Source organism: Phalangium opilio, unplaced genomic scaffold (assembly GCF_054372755.1).
Source record: "Phalangium opilio isolate 3A_F unplaced genomic scaffold, DU_Popi_V2 ptg000082l_1, whole genome shotgun sequence".
NCBI classification, from domain to species: domain Eukaryota; kingdom Metazoa; phylum Arthropoda; class Arachnida; order Opiliones; family Phalangiidae; genus Phalangium; species Phalangium opilio.
Window position 1 is genome coordinate 5,390,888 of NW_028324189.1, and position 19,310 is coordinate 5,410,197.

Sequence of the window (19,310 nt, forward strand, 5' to 3'; positions counted from 1 at the left end):
CGAAGGGGGCCCTAGCTTTCCCTCACTTTCGGATCTTCCTTCCCATCTTCGGAGGAGAAAGAAGACCAAGAGCGAGGGATCGGGATGCTGCGGAGAGTGAGTGAAGCGGGAACTGGCGCGAGTATAGTGAGATGTAAAAGAGTAGCGCGGGGGTGATGCGCGCGGATGTAACTTAGCGGGGATAGCGAGGGAACCACCAGAAACTGACGGCAAACTCATCCATCAGAAAGCGAAATTCCGACAGTCAAAAGACGCGCGTTCAAAGCATCGCGGATGGGAGAAATTGCTCATAGAGAGATGGGGCCGGGGTTTGGGGCGCCTGCCCAAGAAGAAGACATCGAAACCGACGTAATGGCGCGCGGACTATGAGTCAGCAACCAGCATTCCGTCACTGATATCGCTATACGGCGATTCAGACTTCAGGACAGGACATTGTCTAACAAGAGAGAAAGAGGGGGAACGAGACCCATGGCCATTATAACTTCTATCTTGTTTAGTTTCTCCCCCCTTAGCCGTCAATCTACAGACTACTTGGGTACTGGGTTTGTGTACCAGAGGGTGCGTGCACCCAGCCACCACCGTGTCACTTACAGACTTATTCCCCAGCAGTCTGACTCCTTATCAAATCGATCCCACGCGATTAATATTAGGCTTGCCGATCCCTTTTTGTATTAAATAGTTGTTTATTCGGTTCCCCACTTGTCTCATATCGCATAACTTTAGATGTCTATTGAGGGACCATTTCGAGATGAGTTTGACGCGATGCGAATGAACGAGAGGGAGAGGTTTTTATTCCCGCAGCATTTGTGGAGATTGCCTTATATATCTGTGATTTGATGATAAAATGTTATCAGGGGATTGTTTGGATCTATAGTGGCTTTGTTTTATTGGTGGGAGACAAATTCCTCGCATGGTCCTCTTTGGGTTTTTTATTGCATCATGTATAAGAACGCCTTGGTTTTCTTCCCTTGAGTTGAGCCTGAATTGATAAACATTTCAGGGATGTCAGTTGGCATTTTGGAGACAGTGGATGATAGTTTTCAAGTGTAGGGTCCTTGATGTTTTTATAGAAAACTGCTCTTGTATCCAATAATTTCATTTTCATGCGAACTGCATCTCATGCTTTTTCCAGAACATTTATTCCCTGAAGACGTTTGGGAATACAATGAGGATTTTTAGGATCATAAAACATAATTTAGGAGGTTCGAAGAACTCCTCTGTTTTAAAAGTTAGTAAGAAAAACAAGATCTTTTTCGGGGATGGCACATAAGTCTATATTGGTAGTCCATCATATGATCAACACGTTGTCCGAACTACCAGTCCATTTACTGCGGTAATAAGTCACACTTTAATCTATATAAAAAAGTAACACTGCCATCAATATTGGCTAGATTCTAGATTCAACTCGCGAAAACCAGTTCGTCTCCATCAAGTGTGGTGCCACGAAAGGCCTATTAGTTTACAAATAAAACGATTTTCCCTATTTTTAACCGTTATCCGAGCAAAGTTGGGATTCTAAAGTGACACATTGGAAAAGATAAATGAAGGCGTTTCACGGCTTTTTAATGACGGAATCATTACTCACTATTTGAGGCATTTTATTTTTAGGCTTAGGAACAAACTAACTTGTTTTTTTTTTCCTCCTTAAAAGTGGCGAACGAGGACCAGCTTAACTTAGCTCTATCCTATCTGATAAGACATTTCTCTTTTTAAATTTACGGCTTTTGGATTAAGAAATGTCTTTTTACCGGTTACCCGATATCTTTTCACGAATTTTAAGGTTTTTTTTTGCAAGCCAAAGGGGAACCTCTTGGTCTCTAGGGGTATTTAACCTCCACCGGATCTTGGCTTCTCGTCTTTCCCATATACTTTTTTCTTCTTTTTCTCTGGATTTGCAGCTCGTTTTTTCTTCTTTCCCTAGATTAGAGATGGGAATGCCACCCACAATTCCATAGGGGCCAAGCGGGGAAAGCTATTTTTTCGTCACACTGGAACATTGGACTCCTCTCTCGAGTATTTTTAAGCTTTTTCCAATGAATTTAAGCTGACTTTGCCATCGTTTTTTAAGTGCTCCAAAATAGTGAATTATTGAATATCCATGAACCCTGCAGAATCTTAGAAAGTGGAGAAATAGAGTTGTCTCAAAATCGATTGCTTTGAGAAATACGTAGGTTCTTGGCTTTGGGTTGCTTTCCTTTAAATTTCAATTCAAATACATTTTTAACTATTCTTAGTACATTCTTATAGCTGAAAATCTTTCTGAGATACCAAGGAAACCCCTTACATCATCTCAATTATATTATCAGTTAAAATTATCCCAAATTCCTCGTAGAAAATAAACATACGAGTAAACAAGTCTCAAAACCCAATCATTTACATGAACAAACAACCCCTTGTTTAGCCTCAAACCATACTCTTATCGTTCAATCTCTCATTGTCGAAAACTAAGCGTAAGTCCGAGGGATTTAGGGTTTGCATCATGGCTAGTATACGCGTACATACCTCGGGGAAAAGATTAGTCGGAATACACGCAATACCAAAATTTACATTGCATGCCACGGAGGGGAAACGAGTGTGATATCTTTATTAAGCCCTTATTACTAATTCACCAAGCAAGCGTCGAACCTTCGAAAACCTTTCGACCGGAATTCAATCGATTAAATGATTATTTTCCTTCGTACATCCAAACGGGACAACTGGAGGCAAAGCTAAATGATGATTAACGCCATCCAACCTTCTATAACCCACGCTGCCTATCGTTTCCTAATTTAACACCAAGCCTCCCACCCCACCCCCGTTTTCTATCTTTGGTATATCACTAGGCGCTAATTTATAATTATCAGAGACGCGCGTTGACGCGCTCCTGTTTACGTTATCTCGCTATTCATTGGCTAAAATGGAAATCGAACCCAGCGCTAATATCCTTTCTAATACTATTAAATGACCGATACCAGTCCCATTCCATTACATGGTTCAGACCTACGTCCACCTCTCTGCCCAGGCCCTACTACCGAATTAGGGGGGCACTGGCACCATCCTCTATTCACTTCTAGGTTTTCAATCTCGGTAGGACGGTTTAGCGACGAACCCATAGACCATTTATTGCTATACACCGGGACATTGCACCGATGGAGACTTCAGTAAGAACCCATGGAATTGTGCCTCTTGGTATTGAGCCATGTTTGTTATAACCCCAAGTATTTTATAAAGTTGGGATGGAGAGACATAGAGCTGAGACACTCAAAGGATTTTCCTGTATCTCGTTATGACCCTCCAAACTGGAATGTAAACAAGACTTAATTCTATGTCGTTGAGCATTTTTCTTATTTACTTGAACCCGGTTTGTTATAACACTAACTATTTAGCATCCTTGGAAAGGGGAGAAACAGAGCTCCATTTTCAATGAAAGCTCGAGGTACATCCAGTAGCGTGTAGTGGCCAGATGACGTTCGTATAGTTGTCTGTGACGAGACCTCCCTATCTTTCAACGCAAAGGGGACACACACATCCAACACAAGGGGATAATGAAGGGATAATACATTAGGAGGCCTAGCCCTGTATCCCCCTCTTGTAATCTCGGATTCAAAGACTATCTTGCAGGGATCGAGAGTTCTGGTGATAATAATCCCGTTACGCCCGCGCCACTCTATTAACACGCGAGTCCTATTTAGTCGCGCGAACTCTACATATAAATCTGCTCGATTCCCGAGAGAATTTATGTAACTATACGTTTTAAACCTTTCAGTAAAGTCGAGCCTCTATCGCGGTATAAGCAATTAGTGCACTCGGAATCAAAGAGGAAATACATAGCCGACAGCCGGCATTGAAAATTGAAATGATATTATTATAGTTATAAACATACATTTTGAATTTTCATTTTTACAAACTTTAATGGATTTAGTTTGTAGATAATGGCTTAAGTTATTGGGGACATTGGTAAAATTCAACAACGGAATTGAATTAATATTCCTTCCTAATTGAAGTCTTTTGGGATGGGTTTAGGTTAGATAACCTGACCTACATTTTCAATACGAAACGTTTAATTTCCGTATTAATTTGATGAAAATTAGTATTGGTAATTCATGGTGATAGAGGTTAAACGCGATAGAATTGCAGTTGTTACTTGAACTCTGTACAAGACCGTCATTCTCAGCATTAGATGCAAGTCTTTTGCGCTATAATTGCTTGTACATTCTTGGGTATACCCATACTTTACAACAGCGGTTGCGTTACCAAATTGCGGTTTGGTTTGAAGCAGACATAATGGAACAATAAAAGCTACGTTAAAAAGAAAAATCCTGGCAAACCTAGGTATAATTAAGTCAGGTGTTTCTGACAGATGCGAGTGAGAGAGCAGCCTTTTTGCCCATTCTTTTCATTCGTTTGTTCTCTCGCAAAACGCGTCGCGGAAGAATGAATGGGGAATAGATCTTTTGATACATTTTTCTCCCATTTACCAGAACACAAACCCTTTATGAAACTGAAACTAAAACCGTTGTTCTCGCGGGAAAAAGAAATATCCTTTGTTGATATTGTATTTCTTCTTTGGAAACGGTACCCCAGTATAAGAATGGTAAATTCTTACTTTCTGATTTCTTTTTAATCGTCTTTTGTCAATCAAAATTACCATATCAAACCTATTTAATTCCTTTTTTCAACTGGTCGTGTAATAGTAGACCTATTTATAGAAAGGAATAAATTTATTCGTGGCCCCCAGAATTTTTTGTTGTCTGTAAAACGGATGTTTGTTTTTGAAGGGATGGATCCCAGTAACGACAATCGCATGCAAACTATTCCTCCGGAACACGACACGAAACAATTCTTCCTCTTCGGTGGCTCCCTTGTCGGTGCCTTGGGTGAGGGAAGGGGCGGCTGCCCACGATGACGCCCCTAGTCCCATCTTCCCCAGCTTGAAATAGATCTGTTATTGATTATGTCTGGAATCGAAAGAGGAGAGTGCCCCACCCCCATCCCAAGCTAGTCGGTCGGTGGGGATCGAACCCGCGTTGCGTTACCCGAAAAACTCTAATGTTTTCCATCTCATTAAGCGGCGCTTGTACAAAAGGCTTCGTTGTTTAGAAAGAGACAAGCTATTTTTAAGGATGACTTTCCTTCTCACTCACTCACGAGGAAGGTTAGGAGGGCTGGGGTTTGGGTTTTACTGGCTTATCACACCCTCTTTGGGTTTCTTCTTTTCCCACTATAATAGCTCCATCACGTTAAGGTTATTTCCGATAATTCTGCCAAGCGTTTTTTTCTACTTAACTTTTCTAAAAGGCCCTAGTTGCCTAAATTGCGTGGATAGCGCCGAAATAGCTTTATTGATGTATGGCCTGAGCTAAACGAGCGCAAAGTATACCAGTAAGATATCCGGTCTTTGTTTTTACGCGTGTAAAATCCCCGAGAGCCTAATATAAAGAAAATTCATGACACAACAGCCATTTTCCACATCAACAATCTGATTGCTGGTCAAAATTAAAGTCTCTCCAAAGATTCCCACCCACAACGTGTCCATCCATAGGATCCTTTATATCACCAGGAATTTTCTTCCTAAATATAAAATACCGTTCTCTTTTTTCTCTTTTTGGATTTGACAGCTCCGACAACAGCGCAAACGGATATTGCTCTTTACGTTGGACTTTTCGTGGCCGTCGGTGTCTTTCTCGTTGTCATGGTTGTCATGATTTTTGTGGTTAGGAAGATGAAAAGCAGAGACCCTTCCATCTACCGAGTTGGAATTGCTGGTAAGTAAATTCTTCATTCATATTTCAAGTATTTTTTAAAAACCCCGTCCGTCACTTACACGTCCAAACTTTTCATCGTAAAGAAAAAGTTGAGGACATTTTGAAACGTCGACACCTCTCTCTCTCTCTTTTTCTAATCAGATTAAAACGTTCTCAATTTTATAACGCGCGCCCTTCGTGCTCTTTTGTGCGCGTAAGTAAAACGCCAGCGCTGGAAAATTTCTCAAAGCATTGAGAAGTAAGCGGCTACATTTTTATTGCCGCACTCTCTTCGATGAAACGGGCAAGTGGTGTTTTCCATCTAAGCTCCTGCCAAATTAGTAGGGCTGTAGAGCGTGTGATACGCTCTTTAAAAGTCCCAGCCTGTAATGCTTCAGACTGGGATAATAAGCACATTCAATGTAGAGTAACTAACTGAGGAGATTGTGCAACGATGCCTCACTGACGTTTATATACTCCAGCGCATTGCAATTTTGCAATGTAAATTAAACCTCTTCAGTTACTTACCTCTACTTCTTACAGTACCTTTACAGCATTTCGGTATTTGAGATTCCGCAGAACACTACTTTAAACGGGAATACGCGTTAAAACGGGTTCTTTTCGCGTTAAAATCATCGCCAACGTCTTCAATTTCTTTACTGGACTTTTTTTTCGGAAGCATTTTTAGTGATTCAACTCACGATTTTCCTTTTCTTTGGCGTTTCTTTTAAATAGAAGAAAAAGAATCTCTTTATTATTCCAATCTTCGGAAAGGAATCTCGCCTAGGGTATTCGAGTAACGTACATATATAGGAAGTGCCTTCATCTGAATTTTAAACGTATTAGCTCTTTTGAATGCAATTGAAGTAGCGCTGGATATGCTTCTAAGATATTGAAGTTGACGAGATGGCAGACGATTCTGAAGGGTTTTTTAAGATGGGGAATATAGTTTGGATCTCGTTTTTATGAATGCAATTTAAGTTTAAGGTGGTGTAAGGGTTTTGCAGACATATACAATGTATGTACTGAAGTTTTATCAAGCTGCGAGGTAATTTGAATAATCGAACTAGGTGGAAAGTTTTCAAACAAAATCATAAAATCATGAACGGTGGTTATTAAAGAAGCAGAACAGAGATTGCTACAAGCTTCATTTCTATTGAAGATTATTAATACATCTTCATGTCTGAACGACAGAAGGAACAAGCGATTCCGCAACACCAAACATATTTTATGACGTATCGTCATTAATTTTTCTTTGCAGAGGTGGTTTCTGTCCAGCCTGACTTGACGCAAAATGTCTTGAGTGTGACCAACCAGAGATCGGAAGGCGGTGACCTGTATCTGTCAGAGAAATCGGCCCTGTACGACTTGGGTCCTTCACTTTACCCACCGAATATTCCCCCGAGTCCGGCGCAAAGTCGAGTTCCTCTATTGCAGAGTGATGGTCAAAGGTCACAAACTCCAAGTTCGACGGACAAGCCTCCTCGGTCCGAATCTCCGGATTCCGCTCCATCCTCCGCCACCTCCGGTAAGGAAAAACTCTTTCGTAGTTTGTCCCACTTTTTCTCTTTCCTTGGGAACGTTGGTTAAAAAAAAAGAGAAAAGAACGAGAAGTCGCTAGGAAATTTCCTCGGGCTACACTACGCGGGACTTTGGCATCTAAGTGAGGTCTATCCGGGGGAAAAGAAGAATGGTCGTGGACCGATGTCGCGAAAGAATAGATTGAATAAAGTGACTTATAGCCGGTCAATCCCTCTATAATGGCTACATCCTATAAGGAACTTGTTCGCATTATAAGTTACCATGTCTGGTGTATTGTTATACGTAACGTGATTAGAGTACATTTATTTTTTTATTAAAATGTTTATTTTAATGGAATAAGTTTGAAAAGGGGACCTTAATGACTCGATCGATAAGTAGGCTTGGTCTATGACCTACATTCAGAAACAATAGATGCCTAGACTTTACCTAATTAGCTTTAGGAAAACTTTTATCCTCTAAAATTTAAAATCAATGCCCAAAACGATAGAATTTTAATTTTATCATGAATTTTGCATAGAGATTATTCTTTCATAATTAATTGGCTGGCTGGACGGAAGCCGGATAGTAATTTCCCACGAATTAAAAGTAGTTTGAGCTATAGGGGGTACCCCTATTCATAACCATGACCAATTTATAACATTTTAAAAAGCGTATCAAGTGGTTTGGATGTAAAATAGGTTTTTTTTTCTATTTCCCTCGTCTCCCCGCATCCTTTTTCCCATCAGAATGTCAAACAGGGTCATTGTGCGGATCGGACGGAATATCGTGCCGGAACTCGGCGGCTCTTCCGGCCAACTTGGACATAGAATGCGTCGCTTGGAGTACAGTCACCAAAGAAGGGGCCCGTATATCCGTTCCTAACTCTGGTAAAGCCTGGGGAATTTTTTCTTTATTTCTTTCTTTTTCGAAGCTCAAGCTTATATGCGGAAAAGAAAGTAGAAATGCAAGTAGATCCTCAAGGGGACTTAAAACCCAAATGATCTCGCGATGCGGCAGACGAAACTAGTAGCTCTAAATCTTCCGCTTTCCGTATTGACATTGGTCTTCGTTTTATGTCAATACTAAAAACTATATATATTAGGATTCTCGTCGAGAGGTCTTTTGGGATTCTGGGATTCATTTCAATATTTGGCTTTTACATGTTTGGTATCCTCTCTTGTGCAAAGCCAATAAAAGTATTATGAAACTTATTACGAAACTTTTTGGATTACCTCGTTCAGTTGAATTTTGAGTTCTAATACGAGTTGGGAAGGGCGTGCACGATTGTGGTTTAAATTTGGATGTCAGGGAGGGTCGTTCAAGGACTTTGCTAGATTGAGATTGGGATCGAGGCATTATTTTTGGGCAATTAAATAATCACAGTTAATTCCATTGGGTATTTAAGCGTAATTAGCTGACTAAACACAAGCAGGCATCTAATAGAAATCCGACCTGCGTATGGTATTCAAGTGGTATGCCAATTAAAATAGCAAATAGGGTATCATATCGTGAAATCTTTTTTTTTACTTTGTGGTCGGGGTCAAATGAGCTCGAAGTGAAACGAAGAAGTCGAGTACCGCGCCGTTTGAATACTAATGTTAAAGGTATCTTTTTCTTTGGTTTTTTTTTCCTCTTGGGTTTCCTGGCAGGCATCACTTTGACAATTCCTTCGGGGGCCGTTAAGAGAGGAACCAGCGAGGAGATTTACGTGGCGGTGTTGAGAGACGATAAGGACCGACCTCCTCTCCCAGGTAAGAAGATAGACGACCTTTTATTTAATAGGGTCGTCGTGAGGGTGAAAGGGGCTCCAATAAAAAACTCAACGTCACTCTGAGTTCCCCACCAGAACCAGAGAAGAAGACAAGAGTGGAATCTATCTTTTCTCTCTTCTTCAAGTTTTCTAGAATCTAGTCGAATCTGAGCTCAAACTGACGTAACTCGTATAGCAAAATCTCGCAAAGATACGTGACTTTGCATATAAATCCCACTTCATCAGCTTCTATCTAATACAAGGAAATTTGAGCCAGTCCGCTTCATTGGGAATTCATTGCTCGGATTAAATTTATTCGGCCGTTAAATTATTTTAAAAGCCAGGCTAAGAAAATGAATACTTTTTTTTCATCTCTATCTCCACGTGGATTTCGCCAGGGATTTCTTATCTCGAAACCTAATACTTTGGGATTTCATAGTTTGGGCTCGGGCTTTTTTTTTACTATGAAACCCCCAGGGCTTTATTTTTTGCCTATTTTTGAACACTCTTTATTATAGCAAAGAAAATTGGTGAAATTTGATACTTAAGAATACATAGTTTAACTTTTATGTTGACCTTTTTAAGGCATGTCAGTTCAAATTAAAATTATCCGTGTCTTATCGAAAAGAAAGCAGGCTCTATTCATTAGCTAGTTGGTTCCAATAACAAATAGGACTAAATTTACAAAAGAAATTCAATAAAGAAGTAATTGGAAACAGTTAAATATTTAGATAATTCCTTCAATTTTCTTGGCTTTCCAAGAATCAGAAACACTCAAGGACATGTTTGAGGGCAACTCGGTAAAACTTTGGCAATGAAAGAAAGAGAACCGTTACTCGGTGGGATTTAAAAGCAGTAACTGTATACCGCGGCCGGGTGGGCGAGACCGATTCACTTTGACGTTTGCTTTTATTATTTAACCGCAATTCCCCTTAACGGCTCTTTCCTTTTTCCCTCTCTTCAGATAAAAGTACGTTGTTGAGTCCAATCGTGCTCTGCGGACCACCAGGAGTACTCTTGAAGAAATCGGCCATCCTAACGTTCCCCCATTGCGCCGCTAAACCCGAGACCTTTCTGGTCAGCGTCTACACCAGTAGCAATCCCCAAGAGCAAGAAAACGCCGAATGGAAGGTAACTTTTACTTGAAATATTCACGCTTAAAATGAATTCCCCTTACCAAAGTTTGGTCAAATCCTTGATAAATAAAATAAAACTAGATACGTGATTTCGAAGAATATACCAAGGGATCTGTGCCTTTTTTATAGCCTGGTCTTAAATTTGCATTAGGTGCTGGTACCGTCTTTAATAATGCACAAAAGAATACGGTAGTAACGGTTGCATGTTGCTTAAATATGGATGAAATGGCTACGAATTCCCATACAACTCGCGCTGGCAGTAACCTTTATGACTCGGACGGACCTGAGTGTGTTTTGTAATTCCACTTTCTCCTAACTCGCGTGACTTCGTTTTTAACTTGACTAATTAGTATTTTATGCCTTTAACTTAAGCAAATGACAATGGTGTTTGCTTGTGTTTTTTATTTTTAGAGCAACGTTACGTTGGGTCAAGAGACCATCATTACCCCAATGTATTGTCAAATGGACACCGAAGTATGTCATGTTATAACCGATCAGTTGTGCCGGTACACGCTGGTTGGAGAATCTCAGCCGGAAGCTAAGGCCATAAAGTCATTGACGCTAGCGGCCTTTGTGCCGGCGCTTCACTCTTCTATTGATTACAATATTCGCCTCTATTGCGTTGAAGCTACTCAAGCAGCCTTGGAGGTAAAGAATCTTCAATTCATTCAAGCTATTTTCCATATATATTGTCTTAATTGATATTACATCATATTTTGGTTCATTATTCTCAGGGTGTTTTGCAAGTGGAAAGGAAGTTGGGCGGCAGGCTCTTAGAGCAACCTAAGACAATGCCCTTCCAGGACGGAGGATCTCACCTTTGTCTGTGCCTGGAAGACATTGGACCAGGATGGCGGTGTAAACCAGGAGCTAACTATCAAGAGATTCCTTTCCAGCACGTCTGGAGTGGAAGACAGAACAACCTACATTGTTCATTCACGTTGGAGCATGTGGACAGATCTCTACAAACGATACGTTGCCACATCCTCGTGTACCAACGCGGAGTTCAAGCTCACAGACAACTTCTTAAAATCAATACCGATCTCAGAGAAGTAAGTTTTCTTTTTTCTACGATTTAGAAAGTCGCGATTCTTTCAAACACTTAAATGTCGTGATTAGTTAATCGCCATATTTGATGATTATTAGAAAACGCCTCCTAGTCCTGCCATTAACTTGCCTCATAATTCGACTGTCACTTCCCACTTGAACGGGAGTCAAATGGTCGTATTGGACCCTCCGGCTCAAGGGTTTCGGTATGTACCCTTTCCCAATTTGACCCATTTCATAGAATAGAAAACTGTAGTTATTGAGAGAATGATTTTCAAGAGTGACACTAACCAAGAGGGTCCAGCGCGAATACCTTTAAAACCAACGCTGAACATTAAAAAACATCCGGGCCCAAATAATCTAGATATACATTTTTAATTTGCAGCCTATCACCAGACGTTCGTTCAAAGCTGTGTGCCTGTCTCGACCCACCAAACAGCAAAGTAAATGACTGGAGAGGTTTAGCCCAACGGTTAGGAGTTGATAGGTAAATATCTCGCTTTGTTAGTAACGCTATTTTATAGTGACATCTCCAACCAGTGAAGAATTACATTTCCACTTAACAAGAGCGACTCTCGTTATTATCTTCAGGTACATTAATTACTTCGCGACAAAACCCAGCCCGACAGATCAAATCTTGGACCTTTGGGAAGCGCGTCATCGTGAAGCGACAGCCGTAACAGACCTTCTCAATCTTCTACGCGTCATGGGTCGAACGGACGCGGCCAGTGTAGTTGAGAAAGAAGCAGGACCTTGGCTTTGAATGCCTTTTACGTAAATCGTTCGCATTACTTTCCAAACAAAAACAATATATCATTTAAAATCACGCTTGATACTTCAACGCCTAAAGTAACCAACGCGGTAACTAACGTGCGTGATAAATTTAATACAAAACAAAAGACAAAATTTAAGAAGAACGCGCGGGATGTGCCGGTGCCAAAGAAAAACATATTGTTCGAAGAAAATAAAAAGTATAAAAAATATATAAAACATTGTGAGCATCGCGTAAAATAATTTTAAACACTGTTTAGCTATGCACGGGGATAGCTCGACGTATTCGAGTACCCTTATACTAAAGAAAGCATTCGTACACTATTGTTTCAATACTAGTTTCCCTCCCCCCTCCAAAGTCTAAAGCAAATTGGTGAAAAACGGGACGTTATTACATACTCATATACGTATAAACTATATATTATTTTTAAGTTCTCATACGAATTCGAAGCCAGTCGAGAAAGAATTACGATAAGGTGATTTCAAAGTCTTTTTGTATAATTAATTTTTTCAGTGTATTTAGTAATGATATTTTTCAGTTAATTTGAAGGGACACTAGATATTGTAGTGTCCTTTTAAAATAATTATTGGAGATTTCAGAATTTGAATAAACTTTAAATCTGTTCTGAAATCACTTGAAAACTTTCTCAAAAATAATGAGTTTTGAGAATTTCTAATAGTTTATCTCAGGTTTAAAATTCATTAACTATAAATAGTTTTTAAAGACTGATTATTATATATTATTTAGTTTCGTCTTGTGAGTTGGTTAAGGATTGAGTGATCTATGTGGGTACCATATGTAAAGCTACATCGCGACTAAGTTGTTTCGCGTTTAACTTTAATTTAACTCAATTAGTTATCCCCAAATGTAAAGTTAATTAGAATTGTAGATAATGACGTAACAATGCCTTTAAACTAGTGTTTCTAGCATATAATTTATTTTTCTATTTGAACCAATCAGTTTAAAATAGTAATTTGCTGTCTGGCACAACTTTGATTATTTTATTTCTATTCCCAACTAAAATTCGAGTAAAAATTATTTTCTAAATTTCACAAAATTAAAAAGAAATATTCGCTAGAGACACTGGTCTAACGTAACACATTCGTTAACTATTGCACTTAAGTATTTTAACTGTTTTAATTTAGTTTCTAAAAATTATAGACGAGTCTTAATAAGGGAAAGAAAAGAAATTATTTCATGATCCTTTCTTTTTCATTTGTAAATTGATGTACAGTGATATTTTAGAGTAATATAAAAGATACGATCGATAAGCGTGTTTAATCCCAAAAAGGGGTAAAAATGATATTTGTTAATAAAAATAACCAATATTCGCATTGTACAAAAAATTATGCTGGTCTCGTTTTTATGATATTCATGATTGCCTGACTTTTATAACCTATATCAATCCCTTATCTAATAAATTGTAAGTTTATTACAGAATCTGTACGTTAAGCATACAATACTCATATATATTTCATGACCCAGGTTTACGACTATAATTTGCCTGATTATATAAACCCGCATGCATTACAAGATTAATTATGATATAGATTAGCCAACTATTTTGAGGCTTTCACTTTATAATGAAGAGTGAGTCCAGCTCAACCTAGATATACCGCTCTCTTGACCTCGAACTGGACCACTTTAGGGAAAATGTCTTTCGTGCTCTTTTTGGCGCGCGATCTCTTACAAGCGCTGAGGTAAACGAGTGGAGACGTTCATCCACTGAACGACCTCAGATAGGTACTTACAGGTATGACGCACTTATGTTCATATTTATTTATGTATAGATTATTATAATGTACATAAGTTTATAAGATACTACACTCGGTTAATTTTGTAGGACTTCCATCTTCCTATTTAGTCTAAACTAAGCCTTTGACAGCGCCTCACCAGGCGTCGTTTAACACTTTACCTTAGCGACGGATTAATCTTCGAAGATCACCAAATTAATGGAAGGAGAAAGTTTTCCCAACACGAACCAAAAATAATTTCGTGGGGATTAATTTTTCTTTTCCGTGGCGCGGGGTGCGATTGGCTCTGGCTCTAGCCGTGGGCAATTACTCAACCAAGCTGCTTATTTATAGATAAGTATTTAGTCTGATGAAAACTGTACCGCGGCATCGATTTTTTTTAAATTATGGTATAACGATGAGTTAATATAAGAGAAGTTTCATCAGCTAAGATGACAAAGTCTCATGGGGATTTTGCGAAAAAAACGTAATGAAAGCCTTCATGTAGATTGTGCCCCGCGAGTAACGAAAGTTTTGTTGGTTTTACCTTGTCAGTTAATATGTTATGAAAATTTCCTTTCATAACGTCACTTTTTCATTGCCTTACTGAATATATATATTTTTAATAAGAATTCGGTGATGTGAAAAATTCATCTCACGTGCGCTAAGAAGTTTAAAATTCCCCAAAACTAAAACCTTCCTCTAATGAACGCCTGGGGTTTGTATACAAACTAAAACACATCGCACGTTACCTCTAGGGGGTTAAAAACAATACCACTTACATTTACACTTACAGCGTGAAAGCAATCTGTTACAAATTCCGAAGCCCAACAAGAGATATCGCGAGTACATCCGTGATTCAAAAAAACGGGGAAAAAAATATCCGAGCCACAGATTTGTAGGCGCCACATCCGGACTAAAGCTATAGGCAAAAGAATGAAGAAATAACAAGAAACCTTACACACAGAAGCCTGTTGGAGTTTTACGTGTCGCCGAGTTAAAATATAAATCGATTTCGTAGGGCCAGCTTCCCCTGGAAGCTCCGATAACTTATCGATTATCGGAAGATCGTTTTTGCCAATTCTTTTTTTTTTCTTTTTCCTATTTAATCGAAACAGGGCCTCCAAAAGGGGCAAACAGAGAACCTGTATACGAAAGCCTACGACATCGGTTTTCTCCCTTGGCTATAGATCGTATCGTCGATTAAACTTCCTGACGCCTTTGGATAAAAATTGAGAGCTTTAAATACCGGTAAACAAGAAGATCAGAGCTTCTTTGATATCGACTCCTATTAATACCCTTTACTTATCAAATATAAACTTATGTTTGAATAAATTATAATATTATATTATATTATATTATAGATTATAAAGGCGTATTGTAAAATTAAATCAAATTTTTACACTTCGTATTAAAACTAGAAATCTGTGCATAACGATTTGGGTATGAGTAAAGAATGCGTAGTTTTTCCACCGTACCCACTGGATTGTCTCAATATCTTTGGGAAGCTTCTTGAAAAGGGTGCAAAAAGAAGGCAGCCCGGGCATTTCAAAGGGATGAATATGATCAATATTATACATTTTTAGGGGTTTGTGGCTTAGACGGAGGCTGCATGCGTCCAGGCTGGCTGGGACCTTCCGATGTTTCTATAGCCAAGGACATTCGATTTTCGATGTCATTCCGTCAGTGGGCTTTTCCCTATCTTCTTCTTCTTCTTTTTGTCGCTGCCTATTCCAGCTCAAACTTTATTATTGATTGGGAATAATGAAAGCGAGCCAATCTCGAGCGGCCCATCTTATTGGTTCCGTCGTCCGAAAAGGTGGCATTTCTTTGTCCTTCTTCATTCTTTTAGGTTTGGTTCTACGCGAAACAATCATTGGTTTATTGATCCTTCAAGACACTGTTGCATCTTCCTTCAAGGGCGAACTGACCAGGGTACAAGGGTTTTCATTGAATTATCAATATACATGTACCATATAGTTTACAAAACAACCTAACATCTTTTGAAATAAAGTTACTGAAAGGTCAGCCAAACACGAAATAATTTAAAAGATCGTAATCAGCTTAAAAATACTTTTTCCAAATAGTTAATAATACAATGGAAAGAAACCATGTCACAACATCCAAAATCCTTTCAAGGGAATTAAAAGCCATGATGAAAAGTCATTTAAAATTAAACAATACGGAAGTATACACTATTTAAGAAAAGGAACATTGGGTTTTCTTTCCTGTAAGGCAGGGCTATTTCTCTCATTTCTTATACATTAAGACAAGGCTTTTGGAGCCTGTAGTCAGCAGTATCGGTTAACGTAAGGTTGTCGAGCTCTTTATTTCATTAAGGTCTTAATCTGATCTTCTCTTAAAAGTAAAATGATATTTTTCGTTCGCAACGTAATTAAGGGTCTGTCCCCTTTCCCAAATAAAACGGGTGCTAGCTAAGTCTCTGGACAGAGAACAGACGTTTAGTCAATGTCTTAACTTCGGACTGAGGGCCTGGAAAGTTTTAAAAACTGAACTAAGAACGTTTATGGAGCTGAAAATGAAGTCTCATTCTATGGCGAACCAAACCTTTTAACGTGATTAAAAGACTGCTGCCTAGGTTGCATGCTGCTTCTGTATCGGATAAAAGTCCCGAAGCTGCAAAAAGAGTTTTGCTTTGCTGTTCTTAAGGAGATTGCATTGTCTTTCATGCAAGAAAAGTGTAATTACATTTATTTTTCCATTTCTAATCTCGTTTGGAGTTTACTTATTATAATTGAGTATTTTTTTGGTAAAATTTCAAATCCACTTAATTTATAATTAAAGTGCAAAATATCTCCATGAATGAAATGAAATATAATATCTTCAAGAATGTTTAAAATATCAGGTAATGTTCCTTGCTGGTATTTTTTCCTTTCCGTTTTTGTTGGAGAAAGCAATTAAATTCTAATTGTTTTCCCAGACAATTCAAAGCGTGCATTGAAGTTTTGCTCTTTAAAATACATTGTAATTAAATTATGTTAACTTTCTTTTTAAGTATTCGAATTTTAAATTACTTTTGTTGTTCTAAGCACAACGCATGTGATTTAATTTACAAAGTTTCTACGAGACAAATTAGAGTTAGTTAAAGATGGATAACTTCTCTTAAATAAATTTTTAAACCACGTGTGAAATTCGATTAAACCGCTTTAAAATACCTTTTTATAGAATAGTAATTGCTTTCAAATAGATTGCAAAAATTCCATTATATCATGAACCTGCATCCCAAAAAAAAAAAAAAAAAATTCTAACCAACCCAAAAAAATCATTTAAATAAAAAGCGCATTTAATCTACGAAGCGGGAAAAAGTACCGAATCAAAGTTTGTTATCTCCCCATGCTAGATTTTCCGAGCTCGTTTGAAAAAAGCAAACTTTTTTAATGTTTTAAACGAAATAGGGTATACGCCAGGGCTTTAGGTTGGGAAAAGGAAACTTTTTTAATTGTGGCAATTCTCATTTCCGATTCGGAGATTTTTCGGGGGAATATTTCCATTTCGCTGTATTTTATTGAACGTGGCGACTCGTCCGTTTCCGAAACGCAATTTTCGTTAGAAAAACCGAATTTTCCGAGGAAATTAAGAGGAAATGAGACTCGCCAGAAGCATTCAAATCACACTGACTTTTCCACGCAGTTTTTTAAATTACGAAATCCGGTATAGAATAATAGACCACAAAGAGATAAATAAATTATTCAATAAAGAAACTATTTTTTTTTTTCAAAGATTTGAAATTCAGCGAAAAATCGTAATAAGAAAAACTCTTTCTGTTAAATAACTCTTTGATAATCAAGATGGAAACTGCGAAGGATTAGATTTTAATATTAAACTTTAACACTCAATCGTGTAGAAAAATCACGTAAAATATTAAAAAGGAAAAAAATCCTCTCCTTCACAACACAATTTAAAGCGATACGTAATTAAATATTCCCGATTTGTATCAGTTTGTGGCGATGACAGCTAGGATGAGGGACTTTTCCACCTCTCATCGGAGAGGTTGGACGCTTACCACAAATTTAGACCTTCCTATCGAGTTTTAGTAAAACCTTTCAATAGTATTACAAGTTTCCGACCTTACAATCTATCCAATGACTGAAGGGTTAGGATAAGGCCCTTTTCAAAATTAAAATCAACGCGGCCTTCTTTTTTTAGGCACCAGTTTCACGGTTCACCTACAACCCTCAGTACTTGCACTTGCCAACATTCATTCTTTTCTCCCCAACCTGAAGCGTTGATGGGAGAGAGAGTTTGAAAGTTAAATCTAAAAGATAATCGGGTTTCCTCACCGCTCGTACAAGGCACGTGAGCCGCAGGAATTTTTATATCAGAACAGCTAGGGTTTGTGAGGAGGTGAATAAAATTATTTCGAGAAGAGGGATTGTTTCAATCCCAGAAAGTTTGATGTTTTTTGTGCCAAGGCTTAAGAGAAGGAAAGTGATATGTATTTATGTCGGTTTAAGTTGAGTTATCCAGAGAAAAATTAACGTTATCAGTAGCCAAAGAGCTACCAGGGATAGATTTAATTTTAGAAGTAGGAATGGAGAACGGTTAGTATTTACTTCAGTCCGACTCATAGCCCAGTATAGATCCCCTCCCTCCAACACGTAACGAAAAGTTTAAATTATCTTATTGGCTCACTTAAACTACGTTCTAATGACATTGCTGACGGGGACGGCGAAAAATACGTAATTCCTTTTTACCTCTGTCGCTAAGACCCGCCTCTTCCTTCATACCCCTCCGTCCCGTGAAAGGGGTCCGGGACTTCGACGCGCGCTTACATTACTCTGTTCTCCATTCCTACTTCTAAAATTAAATCTTTCTCTGGTAATAGATATTGGGTTATTGTCACAAAAACTAACCCATCCAACTTGACCTTTTGACCTAATGATTTAAAGCCGTCATTACCAGCTGTAACTGTTTTTTATTTACTAACAAATACACAAAGCTCATTTAAAACTAATGAAGATAGTAATACCATAGCCGGAACAAAAGGATTTTGGCCGCGAGCTAAAACAGACTCTACAAGTTCCGAACTATATATAGTTAACTTAAGAGTATAAAAGAGATAGTTCTATTAATATTGACAAAAGATACGGATCTGTGCTGGTCACTACTAGGAAACGAAGCTTTTCTTGCGAAAATAAAAATGAGAACTAAGTTGTCAAATGCAGGAATGGAAAAGGAGTTGCTCAGGGTTTTTGGGAAGGGGGGGGGCGAGCTGGTGTAGCGAAATTGGATGAAGTAGCTCTGTGGCATCGCCGTGGAGTTGGCTACGTAGGCGTACCGAGGAAAAGATAAAGGAGGTATCCCTCAGGGGCATTTAGAGCCCCTTTGTTCTGGCATCTTGCTTAATTAAAGCTGACACGGTACAGGTAAAAGCTATCTTGTCATCGTCTTTCCTGCCCTGCAGCGGAAATAGATCTTATTTCTCGACTTTTCTCTTGCTTAGGAGAGACGACTCTTATAATTAAAAGGCACAAAAACCCTCTTTATTGAACCAAAGAAGATTAGGTTTGTCAATGAAATTTCTTTTTGTGGAATGACTTTAATTTACCTTAAGGAACTCTGTGTATTTGACTTAGTCTCAACATATTTTACTTGGATAGCAACTGT

General features: G+C 38.5%; 1 protein-coding gene across 5 annotated transcripts in view; it reads left to right on the plus strand.

The window, feature by feature from the left end:
* Nucleotides 1-13,295, plus strand: part of unc-5 (netrin receptor unc-5) — a 104,533-nt gene extending 91,238 nt beyond the window's left edge. For 3 of the 5 annotated variants that reach the window (XM_089847945.1, XM_089847944.1, XM_089847946.1), the window contains exons 7-16: nt 5,598-5,744; nt 6,985-7,251; nt 7,991-8,131; nt 8,894-8,995; nt 9,959-10,125; nt 10,542-10,778; nt 10,865-11,182; nt 11,277-11,383; nt 11,563-11,664; nt 11,769-13,295. In XM_089847945.1, coding sequence (XP_089704071.1) covers nt 5,598-5,744; nt 6,985-7,251; nt 7,991-8,131; nt 8,894-8,995; nt 9,959-10,125; nt 10,542-10,778; nt 10,865-11,182; nt 11,277-11,383; nt 11,563-11,664; nt 11,769-11,940 — 1,760 coding nt within the window. In that variant the 3' untranslated portion in view covers nt 11,941-13,295. Of the gene's footprint in view, nt 1-5,597; nt 5,745-6,984; nt 7,252-7,990; nt 8,132-8,893; nt 8,996-9,958; nt 10,126-10,541; nt 10,779-10,864; nt 11,183-11,249; nt 11,384-11,562; nt 11,665-11,768 lie in introns of those variants that run through there. The other 2 variants (XM_089847947.1, XM_089847948.1) reach the window with 2 other exon arrangements.
* The last annotated feature ends 6,015 nt before the right edge of the window (nt 13,296-19,310 follow it).